Genomic DNA, 20,261 nt, shown 5'->3' with positions numbered 1-20,261 from the left:
AATTTGAGGTCTATTAAATGTTATCTGGCTACGAAAACAACAAATACAAATGTTTATGTTTAAGAGTGAATTAAATATTAACTTGCCTTTAATTTTAGTTAAGGGAATCTTTAAACACAAAGATGTTGCTCGAGTAATGAATAGCTTTGGCTGCAATAACTGGCTTTTAAATAAGCAATCTTGGTTGGAACGAAAACCTGTAACTGGCCAAACCTGATGATCTCTGCTATACACCCTGGCTTTGTTAACAAACATAAGTCACCCAAAGTGCGGTGTATTTTTTTTATAATTACGAAGCATGTTAAAGGCAACACTTATCCATTAAATGTAGCCACAGCCCACAAAAATATCAATCTCTGGAAATCTTCATGCAGGACTTAAATGATACAGAAGAATGGTTACATACATACAGTACAAACAAATACCACTAATGGTAAAGGCACAATGTCTTATCTTACTGATGCATCAGTATTTAGAATATTTTACCAAAATCTATATTAATATGTTAACAAGACAATGTACTTCTCCATTTACTGTTTTAAGATGCATGTATTTCTTATACGGATTTTATGGCCATATGGGGTAACAAGTTACAGGTATGAACATGGTAAACCACATTAAATAAAGGGTACTGTGTCGTGCGTTTTCAAAGACCAAAATTATACAAAATTGGAAATATTACATTTATTGGCAATTAAAATAAGAATGAAAGTAAAAACAGAATAAAAATATTGGAAGCTATATCTTGCACATTTTCTCGATCTTCTCTTAATTTCAGCCAAACTATAGAAGTTTACAAACAATGAGTTCAGATACAGTTATTTCCTGTAACATCTAACCAGAGATAACCTAGGTTTACTTGAAAACAATTTTGGACAAACCTTCAAAGCAGAGTACTAAATTTAAAATATTTGCAAAGGACCCACCATTAAAGAAAACTTAATAAAATTATGGAAAGTTTTGAAAAGAAGAGATGCCCTGAATGCAACCTTGCCAAAATGTTTTAAATTACACAGTATTTAACAAAAAGGAAAACTTCTAATAGCCATGCAATATTTTAGTCTGCATGCGCTAAACCTACCTGTAGAAAGAAAAAAAAAACATCCACATAGCTTACAACAAAAGGAGATTCACTACTTGGGTACAGATCTGACTTCATTAGCAGCTTTACTACCAGTACTACACTATAAAACATTTTTCTGCAGAACACAAAATGGTACATACACATCCAATTTTAAAATGTTTCTTTGAACCTAATTCATTTCACTTGCTGGTTCAGTAGCCTCATCACCAGTAAATAACACCGTCTCCTCTGCAGCGTCATTCTGTTCATTATCTTCCTGCTGCTCCTGCTCTTGTTCCTGCTTCTGATCCTGATCCTGCTCCTGCTTCTGCTCTTGTTCTTGTTCTTGTTCTCGTTCTCGCTCTCGCTCTTGTTCTTGCTCTTGTTCTTGCTCCTGTGGCTCTTCAAATGGATTTTCACCCTTAAAAGGAAAAAAAAAAAAAAAAAAAAACACCTGAATGAGCCTTTAAACATAGATTTTATAATTTGGTTTTATGTCCTAACAGACTTGTGCAAATTTGGTTTTGCTACATAAAGCAGCCTAGAAGTGAATGGCAGATCTTTTTAAATTATTCATTTTAATACATGCGAATATAGCCTAAAATATTTTCAATTAAAAACTCATTAAATGCAAATTGCGTTACCTTAACATATTTTTCATAGCGGGCTTTCACAATTGGATTATTCAAGATGCTTGTAGCTGTTAGGACACTTTCTTTCTTCAACTGTTCTTTGTATAGCTAGAAAAATGCATTAAACAAGAGACAAAAAATTAACCATAATATTACAAAAGAAATGTGATGTGACATTGCAGAACACTAATCGTGACAAATTGTCAAACGATTTCAGATGTTCTTTACAGCAAATGTAAATGTATTTGGTTTTGAAAATGAAAAATACTAAAACATGAACTTGAAAAACTAATTTGGGCAGAGGCATTTTAATCGACTTAATCAAGGAGAATATCAGTATCTTGCAAGTTTAAACCAATTAGTGGAAATGGCAAAAGAGATAAACAGGCAATTTTAAAATACTGCCAATCTCAGTGCTTTTGGCTGTTTTGTAAATTTAGTTATTTCCATTTAAAGACATCCTAAAATGTGTTTTAATACATGGAAAATGTGTGTTCTATCATCAGATAAAGCTTCTGAAAATGTACAGACTCCGATTACACACCACTTTATTCTTCAGATGATCATTCGACTTTATATGTTGTTGAACTGAAGACACAACAGCTGGAACATAAGCATGGCAAGCATTACAATGTACCATGTCAACTTTTCTCATATAGTCTTCTTCTGTAACTCCTACAAAAGGGAAAAAAGCTGATTTAAACAGATAACAAATGTGAATATAACCATTTTTAAATAACATTTGAAATGATTGTGTAATTCTTCAACCAAAAACAAAAACAACAAAAAAAAAAAAAAACACAAACACATGCTAAAATGCTGTTCTGGGGATCCAAGTAAAATGTTTACATTGTACAGGTGTTTCAAATCTGAATATTTCACATCAAATAATCTGAACAATATTCACAAACAAGTAAGTGTGGACTAACTGCATGGAAAATTGGATAAGGAACTGAACCCTGGAAGCTAGATCCCTGAGGTACCAGAGCTGACCATATTTATACAGTGCATTCAGAAAGTATTCAGACCGTTTCACCCTAAATAAAACAGTAAAATATCTCAGAACAATGAAGTGAAAACAGGATTTTAGAAATTTTTGCACATGTATTAAAATTAAGCTGAAATATTACCCTGTATTCAGAACCTTTGCTAGGAACACTTTAAATCTGGCTCAGGTGCATACCATTATACTGATCATTCTTAAAATTTCCACACCTATTTTGGAGTCCAAATATAGTAAATTCAATTGATTGATGGACATGATTAGGAAAGGCACACACCTATACAAGTCTATACAAGTTCCCATAGGTGCCATGTATATCAGAGCAAAAACTAAGCCATGAGGTTGAAGAAATTACCAGCACAGCTTAGAGGCTGGAGGACTGTGTTTAGTCACAGATTTGGGGAAGACTACAAAAAAAAATTCTGCAGCAATGAAGATTCCCAAGACCACAGTGGCCTCCACAATTCTTTAATAGAAGACGTTTGGAACAACAACAACTCTTCCTAGAGCTGGTTACGCTGCCAAACTGAATAACTGGGGCAGAAGAACCCTTGTCAGAGACCAAGAACTTGATGGCCACTCTGGATGGAAAAAATATCCTGTGAAGAGATGGGAGAAACTTTCAGATGGACAACCATTACTGCAACACTAATAATCTGGGATTTATGGCAGAGTGGCCAGATGGAAACCTCTCCTCAGTAAAGACACAGAGAAGCCTGCTTGTAGTTTGCACAAAAGAACCTAAAGGACTCAAGAATATGAAACAAGTTTGGAGTCTGGTGAAAAGAAGATTGGACTGTTTGGCCTCAATTCTAAGCATGAAACGTGGAACCACTCATCACCTGCACAATACCATTCCAACAACAGTGAAGCACAATGTTGGCAGCAACATGCTGTGGTGTTTTTCATTGTCGGGCACTGGGAGATTAGACAGGATGAAGGGAACACTGAATGATGTACGTACAGAGATATCCTTAATGAAGACCTGCTCCAGAACACTGAATTTCTGGGTGGACCAATAGTTCACCATCCAACAGTACCTAAGCACAAAGCAAAGATAACCTAGGAGTGGCTTAAGGAAACTGTAAATGTTCTTAAATGGCTAAGCCAGAGCCCAAACTTGAACCAGTTAAAACATCTCTGGAGAGACCTGAAAATAGCTGTCCATTGACTGTCTACATCCAGAAAATCCAGAACAACAGAGCTTGAGAGGATTTGCAGAGATGAATGGCAGAAAACTCCTCAAGCTCTGATAAGCAAAGCATGCTGCTTCATATTCATTACAACTAAAAGGCTATAAATTACTGCCAAACGTGCTTCAACTAAATAAAAAGCAAACGTACTTTTGTCAGTGTAATATTTTTAGATTTTTATTTAATAAATTAAGAGTCTAAAATCCTGTTTTTACTTTGTAATTCTGGGTTATTCTGTGTTTCCTGATGAGGGGAAAAAATTAAATGATTTTTGCATAAGGCTATAACACAAATTGTATAAAAAAAGGGAAGAAGTCTGAACACTTTCTGAAAGCACTGTGTGTACATGGATATTATGGGAACTACAGGGATGTCATGATACCAAAATTTGCATATTCAATACCAAATACCAGTGAAACTATAATCTTAAGGGATTTCAGCACATACTTTATTCTCTCCAGTAACTGAAAAATATTCTTTTAAAATTAATACTAAAACCAAATTCAAGTATTATATCAGTAGCAATGAATTTCTTAGTGCAAGATATATTTATTTAAACAAACTCTTTAAAACTATTTTCTAGCTTTTAAAACCAGGTTGGTCACAGAATTACTCTGTTAGGTTTGTAACATCTGCCATTAGTAATATTTATATTTACATTATAAGCTGGCTAAAAGAAAAACACTTGCAGGTCTGACATTGTGGTCAGCAGCACAGGAGTGCCGTAGGGGACTGCTTTCTCCGGTCCTGTTCAGCCTATATACATCAGACTTCCAATACAACTCGGAGTCCTGCCACATGCAAAAGTTCGCTGATCGCAATGCTATCGTGGGCTGCATCAGGAGGAGTACAGGGACCTAATCAATGACTTTGTTAAATGGTGCGACTCAAACCACCTACACCTGAACACCAGCAAAACCAAGGAGCTGGTGGTGAATTTTAGGAGGCCCAGGACCCTCCTGGACCCCGTGATCATCAGAAGTGACTGTGTGCAGAGGGTACAGACCTATAAATACCTGGGAGTGCAGCTGGATGGTAAATTGGACTGGAATGCCAATACTGATGCTCTGTGTAAGAAAGGACAGAGCCGACTATTTCCTCAGAAGGCTGGCGTCTTTCAACATCTGCAATAAGATGCTGCAGATGTTCTATCAGATGGTTGTGGCGAGCGCCCTCTTCTACGCGGTGGTGTGCTTGGGAGGCAGCATAAAGAAGAGGGACACCTCACGCCTGGACAAACTGGTGAAGAAGGCAGGCTCTATTGTAAGCACGGAGCTGGACAGTTTGACATCCGTGGCAGAGCGATGGGCGCTGAGCAGGCTCCTGTCAATCATGGAGAATCCACTGCATCCACTGAACAGTATCATCTCCAGACAGAGGAGCAGCTTCAGCGACAGTCTGTCAGTGGAGCAGGACAGTGACAGCAGATGAGATCGTTTCTCCCCCACACTATGCGACTCTTCAATTCCAACCGGGGGGTAAATGTTAACACTATATAAAATTATTGTCTATTATACCTGCCTTGCATACTACTTTTTATTGCACTTTAATATTGGTTTTATCAGTATGCTGCTGCTGGCGTATGTGAATATCTATCTATTATTTAAAAGATGAGCCAAATTCATTCAAGTTTCAAAAGTCAAACTCCTGGTGCTTTAATTGTCCAAATCTGTTTCCTCAATTTTCACATTTATCCAAACTTTATGGCTTCTCGTCTACTCTCACACTTGTCAGTTTTATATTGATCCATTATTTCAGAACTCCTGCAGTTAATTAAGCCTGTTGTGCGGTTTTCAGGTCATTGCATTCTCTGTGCATGCACATATTTCAGAAATAACTCCATAATGACAAACGTAATAATAAAAACCTGTTTGTGTGTTTTGACTTAAATTTTTCCCCCCAATCTTCTATCTCCTTGTACCTCTGGATTGTTACAACATGTAGTTTATGCTCATTGTTTTTTCACCTGTTATTCTGCCTTCCAGAGTATTTAGTCTACGTTTAGTCATGCATGAGTGAGATACTGATGTTCACCAAGTACGACTGATACTATTAAAAAAAATGGTGGTACCGTTATGTTTTAGTAATTTTGGTATTGGCTTGGTACTTGACATCCGTAGTGCAATTCTGTGTGTATACAATTAATAAACAAACACAGTTTGTTCAGAAACACAGACACACAAATGAATACATACGGATGCATGCACCACACAAAACACTTAGACAGTGGCTACATTAGAAAAGCAACCAATTGGGAATAAGGGCACTATCTGTGTGGATAGCGCTTTGAGTACTGAGAAAAGTGCTATATAAAATGTAGTGAATAAATTTATTATTTTTACAGATTCATTCAACATAACTTTTGTCAGACCTCTAAATAGCTAAAGAAATTAAATTCTAATCTGAACTTGCAATCTGCCTTTATTTAAACTTTAGAAAACAGTTAAAAATGCAACTCAGATCTTATTATAGGCTTTATGAACAATTTCAGCCAGACTTTCACTTTAATTACAGCAAATGAATTAAAATTTTAACAGTAAAATGTACTAGTGCTTTAACCCCTTAACCGCCCTCTGCCGGATATATCCGGCACCGTTGTTTTATTGCCAACGCCATACTGCCGGAATTATCCGGCACATTTGCCTGTGGTTATATGAATGCCTGGCAAGTAGTATAACTGACGGTTTGGCGTGGGTATTATTACTACGTTGTATTTCGACAAGTCTGTGGTTGTTTTGGCCGGTCATGTGACGTGATTCGCATGTAACAGCTGTGAATATGGCGAAACATAAACTGACTTCAAGTGAGGCTTTGCAGGCGATTTTGGACAGTTCTGATCATGATTGTAGCAGTTCTGAAGAAGATTTTAGCGACAGTGATGAGCAGCAACGTGCGCTGCATGATACTGTGAATGAAGACGCATCGGATGACGGCGCTGAGTGGGTGTATCCCCGGCATCTCAGCTGGGCTGCTGCCCGTGGTGAGCTACCTTTTCTGCATTCGTTTGAGGGAACGTGTGGCTTTATTGTTGATGTAAACAATTACACTGCTGAGCAGTTTTATGAGCTGTTTGTGTCACCTGATTTGATCAGACATTTTGTTCATCAGACAAATCTGTATGCAGCACAGTTTATTGAGAAAAATCCCAATTTACCTCCACATTCCCGTGTTCGTGCTTGGTTTGACACTGATGAAAACGAAATGAAAAAATTCATTGGGATTTTGATGTTGATGGGAATAATCAGAAAACCAGATATTGAGATGTACTGGTCTACAGATCCTATGTATGCAACACCTATTTTTGCAGCTGTCATGACACGTAACCGATTCTCTTTGCTGCTGAAATTCTTTCATTTGAATGACAACAGAAACGAGCCAGATAAGAAAGATCCAAACCGCGACCACTTGTTCAAGCTACGTCCTTTGATTGATCATTTATTTGAAGCATTTCAGTTGCCCTACATGCCAGGACCGTCAGTTGCAGTTGATGAAAGTTTATTGTCGTGGAAGGGCCGCTTACAGTTTCGACAGTATCTACCATTGAAAAGGGCACGGTTTGGTATCAAGATGTTTTGCTTAGCTGAGAATTCAGGTTACATTTATACATTTCGTGTATACACTGGCAACTTGCACAACATTTAGTGGTCAATACTGCTTGAATAAATGTAAAAAATGTAAAAAAAAATGTAAAAAAGTAAAACGAAAATTGTTCAGATTTCGCCTGGCGTGGGGAATATTTAGGGAGTTGGCGGTTAAAGGGTTAACACTAGAATCCCTGAAGCCAACAAAGAAACTCTTAATCCTGGCCCACCCTAAATGCCTACACACATCTTCATCAGCACCTTTTGTTTTGTAAATGTATCGATCAGCACAAGCAGCCTGCTACCCCCACCCCCCACTTTATGGGGCTCAACCCGGGAAAAAAAATCTCCCGGCTCAAGGCTCCTTATCTGTATGTGAGGTGCTTGGAGTTGAACAGGGTAAATAATACAGTAGATTGTTATTTGGAATACATGCATTTCATGTGTGTTCTGTGTTTACAAAGATCTGGGTAAGTGTAGGATGAAGGGAAATGCAAGGCAAGAAATGCTGAACACATACCTAAAGTAGAAACTTTTTCCAAGTTACACTTCACGCCAATATTAGTATATAATGTGTGAAGACTCAAGTCCAAATATCAAATAAATGTGTGCTTTAATTCAAGAATATAACCGAAGTTTAAAAAAAATTCAATTTACATGTTACTGTCAATGAGTTACAAACTCAAGCTCAAATGTCAATTGACAGAAAGTTGGTTGTGTGTTCTTGGATGGCACAGAGGTAAGAACTGCTGCCTTATAACCAAAAAGGTTGCTGGTTCGAGTCCCAGCGCTCCGCGTTTTCAGTAGCAAGCTGCTATTACTACTATAATAAAAACACATTTGATTGGAGTCTTAACATCTGGTGTAAATTATGGCTACTTGTAAAAAAGTTAGCGCTTTTTTTTTTTTTTTTAAATTCAGTTTTATTCTTTCAGTGACGTTCACGTGGTGCTTCGCCCTCTCCGAGTAGAGGCACCTCACACGCAGATAAGGAGCCTTGAGCTGGGAGAACTGTTTGTGTGAGGAGGGATAGCAGGCTGCTTGCACTGATCGACATATTTACAAAACAAAAGACGCTGATGGAGTGGTATGAAAGAATTTAAGGTGGGCCAGGATTACGAGTTTCTTTGTAGGCTTTAGGGATTCTAGTGTTAAAGACTCTGTACTACATGGCACAAGACTGCATTCTTAGGGTTGAAATAGCAGTAATAAAAGGCCCTACCTACTGAAGTATTGCAAAATTACATTTTTCAAGTTGCTAAATGTATTAATGTGTAAATACATATTTTTTTCATTAGTATGAATGGTGCTGTGCCTGCCTTAATCACTATATTTTCAAATTATATGTACTGATCTACAGACTTTTGTCATGTATTTGTAGAATATGCATATTCTATTACCATTGTATTTCTGCAGGTACCTAAGCTTTCTTCCCATATCCCAGTTCTAAAATCTATTAAACTGTGTGTGCGTGTGTGTTTGTGTAAAAAGCACCCATCACACCACGACTTTTCTAGCTATTTCAGCTGTCTTGCTAAGAACATATAAATGAAGGATACAGAGGGCACTATTGTGTACCCTCATGTCAGTCAGTAGTTTTGACATTTCCAGAGGGCATACTATTTACTATTCAATAACCACAAAAGCAAAATTAACTTTTTCAGTAGAGAAACAAAAAAAAGCAAATCTGAAATAGTATGTGTATTTAAATAGATATTTAAACTCTATAATGAATTCACAAATTTTGCTGATAAAATACCTTCCATTAACTCTTTATGAGCTTCTTCAGGAGTCTGTTCTGGATGTGAACTCAAAAGTTTGCGACTTACTGTCTTTTTGAATTTGTTGACCATGGATTCCTATGAATGAAAATAAAAAACACCAAAGCTAAAACTTCAGACCTTTCATTCAACTTTGATGGACTGTTCTTCCTATATGATGTTGGTTAATACATTAATTACTATTAGACAATTAAACAGGATTTCATTATTTTAAAACCATGAAGAATTCATTCTTTAAAATGACACTTTTGAATACTAATTACTTGGAACTAATGCAAATAATTTCAAGTACAGAATGTGCCAAAAACAACACACTAATAAAAACTGCTGTAAGCAGACTGAATATTTTTCACAGTGGAAGTCAATAAAAAAAACAATGTAACATCAAGTTTATTTGCACATAGATATTTTAAACAAAATTCACTCAAGAACCGCATTTTAATTACTGCATGTAAAAGCAAAACGTAGGCTGTATACAAATAATATATTTTTATAACACTGCTTAAATAGCATCCTATTAAAGAGCTAAATTTCACACTTTCAACATTTAATAAAATATTTTACTTACATGCAGGAATTTTATTACGACTTCATCAAATTTGGCCTGCTTCTGAATGTAATCTAGTGTCTCCTGATGGGATGTACTTTCAAAGTGATTTTCAATATCCTTTTCCTCGAATGTTCGGAATTTACAAAATGAACATGTGAAAGCAAGCCTGGAATAAAACTGCTTGGTAAGAATTCCATGTTATCTTGCAGACTTGAGTATAAAAGAATTAGTATGTTCAGAACTATTTCAAACAACCTAATTCTAACCGATTTTTATTTCAACAAAACAGTATAGGCAAATGTCCCGTTTTCCTTAGTTAATCTGGTATCAAGTTAAATCCCATACTTGTAAATTTAATGCCTTATGTGTTACATAGTGCGGTTTCATCTACAAACGATTAAAGAAATTAGCTAAAATGAAAGTATTTTAATCATAGAATAAAAAATGGATGACTATAAAAACTGAAAGAAAATGATGTTTCAGGTATCTTCTGTTATCTTCAAACTGAAAAGTACAAGTGATTATTAAAAAAGCTTTAGATCACATTTTTGCCTTTAAAACTGAAAGAAGTTATATACCTGTATCCATCCCCATATTTCTCATTGTTTTTCTCCCTCCTGCGCCTTTGTTTCTCCCTTCTTGACTCTAGTTTCCTTTGCTCTTCATCTTCAATTTTTCCTTGAATATAAATTTTTATTTGACACAAATTCTTACATGAAAAAGTTCACGACATAAGATTTTTCTTCCATACCTGCATCCCCAGCTCCTGATCCTTCTACAGCACCATCTCCCTGAAATAAAAAATATCCATATGAACAGATTGAAATAAATTGCACAGTTGAACACTGATAAGCTACTCACAGAAAGCGACTTACCTCTGTAGTAGTCTTCACTCCTAAAAAGAAAGAGGGACAAAAGGAAAAAAAATTTAAGCATATAAAAAGTTTAGAGATATTATATTTGTAAAAGACCTCAGTTGGCAAACTCAGAATAATCATTTTAATGTTCTACACTACATAACTCATAACTGATAAATCAGTGACATTTACAGAGTCTCTTTTCATTAATTATTTGGGAAACAGGCAAAACACATTTTACAAATCTTTTTAAATATAAATGTATAGCAAACTGACCAATTATCATGCATTTTTGCGCTATAAAAACTCTGCTAGTGTGATTACTATTATAAAAATTCATAAAATTCATGTGTTCCTCATTTCTATAAAACTGTAAAATGAATGTAAATCAAAACTGGATGAGAGATTATAAAATTTCATTGCAGAACCCAGAATTCTGTTTTGAGAAAAGGTGTTGCCTTCCAAAAACGCTGACATTTTTAGAAAAGAAAAAAAAAAAAAAAATTACCCAATGCCATTATTCATTCATATTTTTGGTATTATGCCACAGAATCAAAAGAAAACAAATCTGTAGAATCCACAGAAATTAGCATTCCATTTACAGCTGCAGATAAACATTTACTTTTAACACGATAATCACCTTCACTATTTTACAAGTACACACAATGTAAAAACATCTGCATTCCTATTGCACCCATGGACTTTGTAGTTTGTATTGCATAATCTAAAAAAGACAATTTGAGACAAAACTGCGTCTATATGTGTGTGTTTTACTTTCGCCTACCAAAGTAACTAAACCTTGCTTCCATGTTTTACAGTGCCTCTGGAGGAAAGTACAAAGCACTTTACAAGGTCAACTGGCATTACAGTACAACAGTAACCAATACATTTAGATTTTAACAAACAGGACATTTTGCTTTTGAAATGTATCAGTGAGGATATTCATCTTAAATACATGGGTGGGCAAAAGTAAAATAATTTACTACAGTAAAGATTATTATTTCAGACTATATTAACACCACCACAATTTGCATTGGACAATTTATGTTAGTTTTGTAGAAGGTAAACATCTTGAAAGCAAACATTAGTTCAACAAATAAGTGGAATTAGATAACTTAGAATTTTAGCTGTAGTTTTATAAACAAGTTTATGAATACTTTCTGAACAAACTTCAATAGGGGTAGATGCAGTAAATGAACCAACAATTATAACAGACAGGATTATACAGTTATGCAGTACAACTGTAGTGGAAGGTATCAATGCTTAACAAAACAGTGTCTAGGATGACTACAACAGTTGTCTGATAAAAAAAGAAAGGTGTAGCTGGAAGGGTTTGTGGAAGAAAAAGGCTAACTATTGAAGTTGCATGTTTGTTTTTCATCGTGAAATCTATGGCAGATGAGACAACAGTTCGTCATTTTTCATGTTGACCCTACAAAATTACAGCAGCCCATCTCTTTCTGCAATGCTAGTAGTTAAAGTTTAATGCACAGTGTTTAATTGTCATAGATTTTTCCAATAAACAATCTTAAGCGTTAGAAGATTTAAACTTGCATTTGGAAATTGAAACGCCAGCCACATTGCAATGCTCGCTATTGAATTACACTGTGACACATTGTTAATTAAACTACATGCAAGGATTAAAAGGTACAGGTCATATTTTTTTCATCCTGAAGAAAACAGATATGTTCAGTGAAAATAAAATCAGCTAAATGTTGCCTGGTTTAGAAATATTTAAAACAAACGAGAGTGTAACAAAGTTTGCTGCTTTTACTTTTCAGAGAGATTTACAAGGCATTATCACATACTGTATCAGCAGCAATAGCAATGAAAAACCAAGAAGGCACAGTCATCAGCCAAACATTTTACCAAGATAGCAATCATTATTGACTTCTGAACTAACAGCCGAGAATAACATCAAATTAACATGACACCAAAGACCAACAGAAGAAAAAAAAAAAAAAAAAAAACAGTCAATTTTCCTGACAGATAAACAGCTGACAGCCTTGTGAAACTAATTGTGAAAGCTAATTTTTTCAGAGTAGACAAAAACTCAAGCATATTTTGTGCTTTTAAAACACTGCATTTGCAGGTGCCAATTCATCCACAGCCTTAAAATGAACCATAGAAGTTTCCCCTCAGAAAAGTAAGTAAAATAACTGACAAATTTAATACATTATCCTGAGCATACTGGTAACACAAGTGTAGACAGAACACTTGTTAGCTACTGGCCTGAGTAACTGACACCCAAGCACATAGCTCCCTATTCCTATTAAATAATGCACACGTTTCAGTAACAAAGAGTTTGTGTTTTTCTTGACATTTGTCAAAAACACTTGCATGCATCTTGCACAAATAAAACCATTTCTGGAAAATATCATTGCATGATATTATTAATCATTGCGTCTTTAACAGCAGTTAAAATCAAAAATGACTGCTGAAAATTGTATGGTCTACCATACTACATGGAAATCCGGTAAATTCATATCTGCATTATATTCACACACTTGTTGCAAACTAGGGTACTTTACCTCATAAAAGTGATTAAAAGGAAATAAACCCAAATATATTAAAGTCCAATCAAACAGGTCATTTTCTCCATTTGCAGCTGCAATTATTTAGCAGATTTTTATCCTCCCCATTATTTCAGATCAATACTCTCCGCTCCAATTTCTACTGCCTCATCCATCTCAGATCTCTCCCATTTTGACTCTCCAGCCATTTTAGCACTTCTCACACTATATATATATTAAGTGTATGTAAAGTTGTACTTTCCCCAGTGTAGATGACCCTGTGTTCTCTAGTTCCTCTTCCTTCAAGCAGTTACTTTTGTATTGCTAACATTCCTATTCTTAGAAAAACATGTTCAAGTGTCCTAAGGATGGCTTAGGTGTTGCTGTACTCAAGCTTACAACCCATTTTTGTGCAGAAAAAGCAAATCCTTTTATCTTCTCCTCTGAATACTTTACACTAAGTCTTATCAATCTAAAATGATCTACTGTATATGCACTGTTTCCAGTAATTCAACGCAATATCAGAAATACAACCTTTTGCTGGGAACTTCAGTCATGTGGCTTCACACTTTAAAACACTGCTATGTACTTTAAATCAAATAGCGAATTATTTTGTTGACTATTGTCCAAAGCTACTCAACTAAATTAGAAGCAGCCTGGTAAAGTTTAAACAGACCAGGAGTAATTTTAAAGTCCTTACTGCTAACAAGGTTTGCGTTTTTCTGAAATAAAACACCCCTAAATACAACTGCTGCGACAAAACCATCAACACAATTAAAAGTGAAGCTAATACTCCAAAAGCTATGTCAAACACACCATGAAAGCTTTTCAGATTTACGGTCCAGATTTCATACAATGTTTAGTAGTATTTTCTTGAGAAATTGTATATCCTAAGAAACTTTTCAATTCAGACATAAGATCCACGTACCTAATGCCTTCCATAACAGATACCACCTTATGCTTTCTTTATTCCATTTGTACTATTCTGCCCTTGGGGTATACTCCTATGCTGCTTAAACTTTGTATATTTTAAGAAGTACTTATATGTTGTGTTTCAAAGTAATATGTATTGCTTTTAACGATATTAAAATATGGCACTGTACAGAGAGTTTTCCACTATATTAACAATTAAATGAACACTCAAGTGCACAAGTAGAAAAGAGAATGCAAATACCTCCCAATTAATGCATTTTGCTACAAAATAGGTTTGGGAGGAGAAAAAAAAACACTAGACAACTTTTAAGAGGGGGCAAATGGACACAATTCTGAATTTATGTACAATATATTGTTTAGAATTGAAGAATGAGCTTCCCCCTCCATCTTGCATCCACAAATATGGAGATAATAAAGGAAAAAGTGCTACAGGGTCTACAAATTTAAACTTGTGTCATAATTCACAGGTGACAAAAATAGTATTCAAACAGTGACTATGTAAGAAGCTTCACTTCCAAGACAACATTCACACCAAATGGCCAAAAGGTTTTAAATTATATGTCATTCCTTGTAAAGATGAAGGACCAATATCTGTATTAAGGAACTCTAATATTCTTATACTTGATCATAATCAGTGGTATCAAGTATATGAATCAGAACTTGAGACAAAAGGTCTGTATAATTTCTTCAAATCGCACAAAGACTACTTTTATGCAGTTTAAGTGGTTAAACATTGCAAAAATTCTGGAGGAAAAAACACCTTCTTGAATATAAGCAGGTAAAGGCTAATGTTACCTCATTATCTATAAATTAGAAAGAATGTTCACACATTGTAAACTGTGCCAATGTTATATTCATAACCATAAATACATGCTGTGCAGTATTTACATTTTTCAGCTGCTATAAACTGAAAGGTAGTAGTCAGAATGCCACATATATGAAGCAAACTATTCATGATTGAAGCAACTGAAGTATGTTCAGGTTTAACCTTAAATTGTGTGGTAAAAAAGGGAAAAAAAAAATAAAAATAAGATATTTGGTTTGCTAGTAAATTAGAGAATGAAATCATGATTACACTGTCAACACACTTTATTTAACACTTTGTGAATACTGGGACAACTGTGGTGTTCTAGAACAGTCAAGAAACTTCATCCACATATTAGTCCATAGAAGTTGTGAAAACAAGAGTCATAGCATCATTAAAGACATTTTTATTAAGGTGAACAGGTTCACTTTAATATCTATATTTTATAGTGTATACACAAACACACCATGATCTTTTTAATTGATTTCAAGGAGCAAACTGATGCATTAACAACACTGTAGGATAACTGAATCAACCATTTTTTGGGATTCAATGCAAAAAAAACATGGGAAATTTTACCCAAACTATGAAGGACACAATCATTAGTAGCTTGTAAGTACAAGGACTTTGCCAGGCTCTCTATGCAGTTACCCACTAAAAAGAAGACTATATGGAATAAATCTGAGAAAAGAAAGAAAATGGAGCTCTTATGGTGGACCCTTCAGATTTTAAATACATTTAATGAAGCCACTGCTGGAAATAATGGGTGATTTAATGGGGTATCATGATAGGCAGTACAGTGTGGTATCAATAACAATGTCAGGCAATCTAAATGCTTAATTCAAGTAACCCTCTGGGGTTTAACACAAAGTAAATATTACTGAATTGGGCTTCATATGTGAAGAAGAGCAAAGAAAGGTGATATCTCACAATAGTCAACCACATGTATGTCTGAAAAAGTGGACACAATTTAAGGTATTAAAAGTTAATTGTAGTCACAAGTAATTGTATTACCTTTTATTTTAAACTGATTTTTTAATAATTCTAATTTTTAGGGAAACAAGCTTGTGTAAAATTACTGAATAGAAGGCAATTTAGTATGTTTGTTAAAAGTCAAAAAAAAAAAAAAACCCTCAAATATAGTTCTAAGCTTTGAACAAGTATTTAAGAGGACCATGTCAATACATGTACTTTCTTCATACAGAAGCTGAAAGCTGCCACTAAAAGAAAATATTTTTTAACCTTGCAATCTGCTTTGTGAAATCTATTAATACCTTAACAATTCCCACTTCTCTGCACTGACCAAAGCACTCTACTGGGCTAGTATTTCATTCAATGACCATTAACTAAAGATTTTATTCCTCATATGCAACTGTTTTGGCTGTTCAACCTACTAAGTTTGACCCCTGCAAAAATTCTGAACTGAATAATCAAGCTGGGGAGAGATCTGAAGGCAGTGAAGCAGTTGAGTGGAGAACATTGATCTTACCTTGAATTAAATCTGCATTATCTTGGCCACACAAAGAAGAAGTTGAGGATGTGGAAGGAGAGTGGATCATTTCTGGAATATCTTCCTCTTTAATGATCTCTTGAGAGTAGTACTTTTCCCTAGCAGCAGCAAGTGCCTGTCTGTACTGTCGGAGGTGTGCTGCCCAGTTCTCCTTGTGAACATCGAGACCAGATGATCTCCACTGACGTTCCAGCCTGCGACCCAAGGTCTTGAGCTCCCGAAGCTCATCAGTGTACCAGGGGCATTCAAGATTCCTCTGAATCAATCTGGGTTCAAGAGTTTGCACCACATCGTCGTTGCTGGTCATGGTAGTGTTGGACTGCTCTGCAGCATCTTCTGCAGTTAACAGGAGTGAGGTGGAGAGTGAAGAGGATATGAGGTCACAGAAGAGTGAAGCAGAGGGGTTTCTCTTAGCATGCTAAAACAAGTAGTGCGAAACAGGCATGTAGGCACAGGAGGAAAAAAAAACAAATCAGAAATGACCAAAGTGACAGAGTGAAGTTATTTAGGGACAATACCCCAGGATATTAAGAATTTGAACTCAGCCAGCAGTGTCATTAGGGGAAGAAAATAAATCTATTGGAGGAAAAAAAGGGGGTAGTGGTGGAGTTAAACTATATAGAATTAAGAACTATATGTATTAGTACAGATTAAAATATCTCAAAGCAGAGACGAAGAAATACAGCCAAGTATAAATTTACAGGACAGACAGCAAGACAGAAAGAAAATAAGTTTGGCTGCTGTGTGCTGCAAGAAGGTGATGCTATTGACAGGCTTAGATAAGATGATTTCATCCAGCGTAGATGGTTGATGAGGGAATGTTATAAAGTCTCTCCAAAAGCGAAAAAACAGATTATAATAATAAATAAGGTAAATCGGAGAAACCTTAAGGACTGCAAAAACTATCCACAAACAAAAAAAACTCAAAACTTATTTGTAATAAATATAAATATTGGATTACAATTTGTTTTAGACTGAGGAGTATTCTTAAAAAAAAAAAAAAAAAAAAAATCACAATATGGCCTGGTAACAAATTTAGTAAAACATTAAACTGGAAACATCAGTTTTAGGTAGGTCAGACACATGTAAAGGACATGCATGAAATTTCAACCCAGAAGTTAATAAGGCAAATATCCTCTACCAAAAACCTTTTTGTAAAGAAAATGTGCAGAATTCTTACCCTGATTATTCTTTGTGTTTGAAGAAGGTTTGGTCAATTTTTGCTTTTTGATAAAGATATCAGGTCTGGTAGGAGCCATCTTCCTCTTTACTCCCCTCATACTGGCCTGGTTTTGATAGTCAATCACAAGTCCTGGGCTGGGATTCATAAATTGCCCCATTGGCTGCAAAATTATTTCATTAGTTTAATATACTTATAAAAAAATAAAGGCACCCACCTTTTTAAGTATAAAATGTAAACAATGCATGCATATACATAAGCACTTAAAACTTTTCATATTGAGTTGCCATGATAAAAAAAATGAAAAAAATCTTGAAATCTTAACATGGCTGCAACGTACAACGCCAAAAAAGTTCTAATTCATATATTTAAACTTTCTTGCATGCTCACTCTCTCAGCCATATATTAGACAGAGATTCATCTTCATATTGAAGTATTAAAATGTAACCAGTTAAACTTGGCTTAAAGCTAAACGTGTTCCCAATACTGAAATTTAAATATTAAAAAGGTGCACAGACTTTCGTTAGTGATCCTGCAATAGAAAAGCAGGCTCAGAAAAATGGATATTTTCCTTTGTATAACACAAATCTAAAGTATTATTCAAAAAAAAAAAAAAAAAAAAAAAAAAACCTATCCATCCATATTAGCTACATCTTGGTATAATAACCTTCATATTCTGACCTTTTTTGATACAGAGTAAATGAGCTGCAAACTAAACCTTCTGAGTGAAACATACATAGAAACAAGTGTTTACTTCTATACTGTTTACATATAAAACGGGGGGAAAAAAATCCAACAGTAACACTTTACACACAAATGCCTGGCAAAAGAATATATAATTTTTTTAAATTTTTTTTTAAGAAATGGCATGAGAGGCAATAATAACTGAATGGCTTTGATGAGAGAAATAGAAAAATGAGAACAGGGAAAATTTAGGACAATTTACTATGGAGTCTTACATATCTACATATTTTACCTAGAATTTTCAAAGGTGCCCTTTACTGCAGTATGAAAATAACATGATAGAGCAGCTGAACTTCTTAGGAGGAAGATAAAAAAATAGTGCAATTGTTTAACAAGAAAAGTGGACATTTCCCCTGGAAATTAGTTGAAAGAAAATGTTTCTTCACAATGCTAATTTTGGGGTTGCTATGTTTACGACAGAAAGAGTACTATACAACAAAACTAAATATTGAATTTTAGATATAACTTACAACATTAAATAAACCATCTTCACTCTTTTCAAACTTGTATTTTATACTCCTTTTTACACTGGTCACCTGTACCACACCACTGCAGGCTAGTACACAGTTGCTTTTACACTGGTAAAATATAGAGATGTTAATAGGCTCAATAATGATAATGAAAGCTGCCAGGGAAGGACACTTTGATTATTTTTTTTCTTCAGATTAAACGTAACAAATTATCTAGAAAACAGACTAAGCAAATTACAAAAGTACAGTAGTACACTTTGAACATGTGTCCAATTCAACAAGAGGAAAAAAAAAAAAGGAATATGGCACTATACATGAAGAAACAGTATAGAAGATTTAAACATAGAAAGTGAGGAAAGGTGGATAGCTCTATGGATACTTTAAGCTGTACTTGCTGATAAATTTGTTTGACAGGGATCTAAATCACAAATCATACAAAAATAACCAGTTCACAATTATTTCCTATAGGCCAGAAAAAACAGGATGTAACCATCACATCAATATTGTTTCTTCCTTTGCAGAATATGTTGTGACTGATAATATTAAAAGATCTGCTGATCGAATATTTTAAAGAAGTAAACATCTGGAATACCACTTATTTACCTCATGTTAATCTGCTGTCTGCTAATATTACACTGTATAAAGACATACTGTGTGTATTTTGTATTTCTTTTTGATATATTTTTTTCATAATGCTGCACCACGCCAGTAGCAAAATGTTTTTAACACTGCCCACAAAACCTCTGGGAAGTATGGGGGTTTTCAATCCTTCCTCAAAAAGGTTAAAAAGCAAAAATACTGATTCCCAATTGTAGAAGTTTCATAAATCTATTACTGACCCATGGCAGAAAACATTTACCAGACATTCTGCAATAAAATAAGACTGAGGACTAATATATTTATAGTTATTACTTCTTTTCTAAGCATAAATATTAATAGACCCAGTTTACTACGGTTTGTGCAGGTCAATTCATTGCGTAGGGTAAGGTTTTTTTTTTTTTTATATAAATACCATTGCTTTATTCATTTCATACCTGCATCTCTAAAACAAACCCTTATTTTTCTTACGATCCTCCAACAGAATATATAAAAAAAAAAAAAAAAAAAAGAGTTTTTAATGGCTAGAGGATCACTTAAGTATTCAAAAAACTGGTAGTTTTGCAAGTATACAGAAGATCATTACTATTTGTATCTCTCTTTAATAAATGATTATATACAGAAATAATCATAGCAGTCAGTGAATATGAATGGCCTCGAAAAACTGGGTGGGTTCAGTTGAAATGCTGACCTATACAAAAATAACTGACCATAAGCAACACTAGGGTAAATATATGACATGTAAATTTTGCAATATAAACAGCTAATATCAAACCAGTTAAACTAGCCTTTCTTAAGGGAGGTTTTTGTATTCACTTAGATCTGGTAGATATTTGTAATCTTTCTGGT

At 34.7% G+C, this 20,261-nt stretch overlaps 1 protein-coding gene across 3 annotated transcripts in view; it reads right to left on the bottom strand.

Annotated features, from left to right (window-relative positions):
- Window positions 1-669: 669 nt before the first annotated feature.
- Window positions 670-20,261, bottom strand: part of znf326 (zinc finger protein 326) — a 35,813-nt gene continuing 16,221 nt past the window's right edge. Inside the window, exons 6-16 of one of the 3 annotated variants that reach the window (XM_051932797.1) lie at window positions 17,602-17,764; window positions 16,401-16,757; window positions 10,679-10,698; window positions 10,555-10,594; window positions 10,382-10,481; window positions 9,822-9,969; window positions 9,232-9,331; window positions 2,240-2,370; window positions 1,708-1,803; window positions 1,453-1,484; window positions 670-1,416 (exon numbers count right to left, since the gene is read on the bottom strand). In XM_051932797.1, coding sequence (XP_051788757.1) covers window positions 1,254-1,416; window positions 1,453-1,484; window positions 1,708-1,803; window positions 2,240-2,370; window positions 9,232-9,331; window positions 9,822-9,969; window positions 10,382-10,481; window positions 10,555-10,594; window positions 10,679-10,698; window positions 16,401-16,757; window positions 17,602-17,764 — 1,350 coding nt within the window. In that variant the 3' untranslated portion in view covers window positions 670-1,253. Of the gene's footprint in view, window positions 1,485-1,707; window positions 1,804-2,239; window positions 2,371-9,231; window positions 9,332-9,821; window positions 9,970-10,381; window positions 10,482-10,554; window positions 10,595-10,678; window positions 10,699-16,400; window positions 16,758-17,601; window positions 17,765-20,261 lie in introns of all 3 variants that reach the window. The other 2 variants (XM_028811413.2, XM_028811415.2) reach the window with 2 other exon arrangements.

Source organism: Erpetoichthys calabaricus, chromosome 10 (genome assembly GCF_900747795.2).
Source record: "Erpetoichthys calabaricus chromosome 10, fErpCal1.3, whole genome shotgun sequence".
NCBI classification, from domain to species: domain Eukaryota; kingdom Metazoa; phylum Chordata; class Cladistia; order Polypteriformes; family Polypteridae; genus Erpetoichthys; species Erpetoichthys calabaricus.
The sequence above is the reverse complement of the archived record's forward strand: the minus strand, read 5'-3'. Positions and strand labels throughout refer to the sequence as shown.